The 4,676-nt window shown below is 37.7% G+C and overlaps 1 protein-coding gene across 1 annotated transcript in view; it reads left to right on the top strand.

Moving 5' to 3' along the window:
• Positions 1-295: 295 nt before the first annotated feature.
• UPP2 (uridine phosphorylase 2) overlaps positions 296-4,676 on the top strand; it is a 60,001-nt gene continuing 55,620 nt past the window's right edge. The window contains exon 1 of the mRNA XM_006880819.1: positions 296-358. Coding sequence (XP_006880881.1) covers positions 297-358 — 62 coding nt within the window. The 5' untranslated portion in view covers position 296. The remainder of the gene's footprint in view (positions 359-4,676) is intronic.

Genomic DNA, 4,676 nt, shown 5'->3' on the forward strand with positions numbered 1-4,676 from the left:
GGGAGATAGAACGCCACACCTTCAAAAAGAGCCGATCTTCAGCAAAGAGCTGCTCTTAGAGCTGGACTGTATTATAAAAGGCCACAACTCTGAAGGAGGGAGGATATTTTTAGTTGATGAGAGAGTTCCAAATGAAAGGAGAAATTTCCATTAGTTATTTCTGAGGCCAACATAAGTTTCAAGGCAGGGTATTATTGTACCTATTGGATCAGTCTAGATCTAATTAGCTGAACTTCTATGGTTGAATCTATACTTTAATATTTCTCTTTCCTTCCATCAATTTTCTTTCAGAAATTATGGCTTCAATTTTACCTGCATCCAATAAATCCATGCGATCTGACAGGAATACATACATCGGGTAAGTAATTTTGAATTTTTTGTTTGTTTTTGTCAGATGGACATTGTTAGGACTTTACATTAAGTGCTCAGAATATGAGCCTCTATCGCTATGTAAATGGCTTAGATTTGGAGGTCATACAGTTGGAACACAGCACATAATACAAACCAGAATGAAAACAATGCAAATTTTCTTTCTAATGACATTTTCACTTTTTGGGTTTGAGCTCATTTAAGAAAGTGAAGCAAAAGAAATCATGAATGCTGTTAACAAATTCACATGAGTGAATGAATTAAAAGTTCAGCTTGAAATTTACTATGGAGTTTAGCCTTTCATTCCAAGACCTTGGGTTGTATCTGAAAAATAATTAAAGGGGTTTCTCAGTGCCTAAGGGAGATTTAGCCATGTTGTAGCACATGGTGAAGTGATTTCATATGCTTTGAAATATACTTTACATAGGAGTCACTTCTCAAATACCGTGGATGCCATTCAAATCAGGCATAGACATAAATCTGCAGAAGCTGTCTGAAAAGGCAGCTCCAATTCTGCCCCAGGTTCACAGAACATAATAGAGCATTAATCTTTATGAAGCCTAAGGAATTTTCCTAAGTCTCCCTTGATTCACTGAGAGTTGTGTGAAATGTCTTGCTTAGCACCTCCATGATGCCAGCCTTTCAAAAATAGATCCATTTGCCTCTCCCAAGAAGAAGTAGCTTGCAACTGTGTCCAAGAGAAAGGAAAAAGGCGGGGGTTTGAGGGAGGAAAGTATGACAATCATGGTGTTGCTGTTGTAATGTGCATCCAGTCAATTATGACTCACAGCAATCCAATGCACAATAGTCCTGGACCCTGCTCTATCCTGAGCCAGTCTCACCGTCTCTGATACACCTACTCTCATTACTCCAGTTATTGTATCAAGCAATCTCATCCCGAGTATTCCTTTCCTATACTGTCCCTTGACCCTTCCAAGCATGATATCCTTCTTCAAAGACTGATTCTTGTGGCTACATGCCCACAGTATGTGAGATGGAATCTCAATATCTTTGTCTCCGAGGAGCAGATTGGTTTCACTCTCTCTAGGACAGACCTGTTTGTTCTCCTAGCAGCCCATGATATATTCAATACCAGCACCACAACTCAAAGGTGTCAATTCTTCTGCTGTAATCTTTGGTAATTATCTAGCTCTCTGATGGATGTAATGGTAAAAAAAAAAAAAAGGAAAGAACTTTTCAGCCAGCTTTTCTTTGACTGTCAAGATTTCATACTGGTCATGTTTTGTAACTATAACATACTGCACTAGTTTGAGAATGTCTTTTTGTATATAGGAAAGGTCATGGAAATAGATGATTTAAATAGTATCATGGTCCAGGTCACCTTGATCAACTGAATCAGAATTTCTAAAAGCAGAACCAAAATTGGAGCCTGGTGGTTCAGTGGTTAAGTGCTTGACTGGTTAAAATCAGCAGTTTGAACCCACTAAGGTTTTTGTGGAAGAAAGATGTAGCCCTGCTTTTAGAAAGATTATGTTGTTGTTGTTGCTGTTAAGTGCCGTAGAGTCATAGGCGACTCATAGTGACCCTATGAACGAAGGGCCTGAACACTTGTATAACTTTGGTCATTTCTTCATGTTCATAGAGTTTCTGGAGGCAACCTATTTTGGAAGTGGATGCCACTCTTGCTTCTGATAAACCTGGAAATTTTATAAGGCAGCTTTATTCTTTCCTATAGGGTCATTTTCACACGTATACAAAGCAATTAAAAATAACACGCTTTGGATCAGGTGTACATTAATCCTTACATTGATGTCCTTGTCCTTTAGCCCTTTTAAAAAATCTTTGGCAGCAGATCTGACCAACGCAATACGTCATTTGGTTTCTTGACTGCTGCTTCCATGGGTGTTGATTGTGGATCCAAGTAGAAATAGAGAATTGATACCTTTGACTTTCGACATTAGCAAAGAATATAGATTAAACCGCAGACTGCCAAAAGAACAAACACATCTTTCTTAGAGGAAGTGCAGTCTTAGAACAAGGAGTGGTGAGAACTTGACTTACATACTTGAGGCAAGTTATGCATCAGAAGGCGTCAGGCTCTGGCAAAGAACCTTTCTGGAAGAGAAGCAAGTCAGGGAGAGAAGAGAAGATCCCCAATGTGATTGATATGGTGACTGAAACAGTTGGTGTAAACATAGCTCATTGTTGGATTGGTCCAGGATTGGATAGAATTTCAATATTTCATACACAGAAGCTCTATGAATCAGAGCCTGCTGGATAGCACTAACAACACAAGGTCACGATGAATTAGAATGGACTCATTAGCAATGGATCTGGGTAAAGTTCCTTTTTAAAAGCACCTCAATAATTCTTCAAATAAGTTGAGAATCCACTGAAAACTTTCTGGCTCAGGAAAGCACTTTTGCCATAGGAGGAAAATATAATCATGTTTGGAAGAGAAGGTGGATTGTGGCACTCTTCAAACACAAACATATGTGCTTATCACTAATGACTGCTAAAATACACACTCTAATTCAGTAGTTGTCTGAGACTGTACATTACTAACAAGCTCCCAGGTGATGCTGACAATACTTGGTAAGGTAAATGCCTGATTACCTCTTACAGAGAAGAAAGAACATGTCCTTCCTTTGAAGCTTGTTCTGAAAATGTGTATTATCATTATGTTGTCTTTGAACACCATTATGTTGTCTTTGAACACCGTCAAGTTAATTTCAGCCCATAGTGACTCCATGTTATGAATTAGAACTCTCCATAAAATGTTGTAGCCTATAATCTTAATAGGAATAATGTTATTGTTGCTGTTGATTGCCTTTGAGTCAAGCACAACTCTTAGTGACCCTCTGAACAAAAGTCCTGAAGCCCCTCGGAAGCTATCGACATTTATTAAAGTTCATAGAGTTTCCAGAGGCAAGTTGTTTAGGAAGTGGATGCCACTCCTGCTTCCAAAACTGTCATAGCATGTTATTGTTGTTATGTGCCGTTGAGTCACCTGTGATGTATAGAGACCCTATGTACAGCAGCTCTGAACCTTTCCACTAACTTTTTCTCTCACAGAGTCATTGGGGAGATTAGAATCTTTCTGTTAGCAACCACATTGTGCCACTGAGGCATTTTATATTATTATCATAAAATATTTTATTTATGAAACCAAGAATGACACATTAACCAAGATACTGTTACCGTAAAAGTTTTTGAGCAAGAAAGGAATGATGTCTATTTCATTTCTTGAGCATTATTATTGTTTAACCTATTTACTAAAATAAGATTTTTTTTACTTTATAACTAACCCCTTTCTCTAAACTTTTCAGATTCACTTTGTGTTTCTAATACTTTTTGTTGAGTATTTATTTTCTTGATAAACTCTAAATCTTATTTCTTCAGCACTTTAGACCTGTTCATTTTACCTTTATCCCTACATAATTACCTAGATGGACAATTCCAGAATCCATTCTAAAATACAGAGTTGTGAGTGGTAGGATTCTATTCATGTGCATGCAAGGCAGACCTGTAAATAAAAACATTATTCAAAATATGCACCAACAACTAAAGCCAAACAGGAGCAAACTGAAGATTTCTATCAACTCTTGCAAATTTGCAAAATTGACCAAACATGCAATTAAAATGCATTGATAATTATTGGTAACTGGATTGCAAAAGTTAGAAACAATGAGGAAGGAATGGTAGTCAGAAAATATAGTCTTAGTGAGAATGATTGAATTTTTTACATTCAATGATTCATTCATCTCAAATACTTAAAAAAAAAAACCCACTCCAAAACACAAAAGGTATCTTAACACATGGACCTTACCTGATGGACAATATGATAACAACATATTGACATATTGACAACAGATTTACAACATATAGGTTAAGAATAATTGGAGTAGTTCAATACCAGCAGTCAAAACAGGCCAGGTACTGACTGTGGAACAGACCAACAATTACTCACATGCAAGTTCAATTTGAAGCAGAAGAAAATTAAGCCAAGTCCACAAGAACCAAAATGTGACCTTGAATCTATCCCACATGTTATTGTTGTTGTTGTTGTTATATGCCGTTGAGTCACTTGTGACTCATAGTGACCCTATGTACAACAGCCCTAAATCCTGCTCTATCTCTTGACAGCCTTATTTTCTCTAACACACTTATCTCCAATACCACAGTGATGGAATCAATCCATCTCATTGAGGATTTTGTCTCCTGCACCGTCCATTCCTCCACCCTCCCAAGCATAATGGTCCTCTCCAAGGACTGGTCCCTCCTTGCTACATGTCTAAAGTACGTCAGATGAAGCTTCAGAATCCTTGCCTCCAAGGAGCAGTCTG

Source organism: Elephantulus edwardii, unplaced genomic scaffold (assembly GCF_000299155.1).
Source record: "Elephantulus edwardii isolate Elephantulus edwardi_28Jun2011 unplaced genomic scaffold, EleEdw1.0 scaffold00010, whole genome shotgun sequence".
Lineage (NCBI taxonomy): Eukaryota > Metazoa > Chordata > Mammalia > Macroscelidea > Macroscelididae > Elephantulus > Elephantulus edwardii.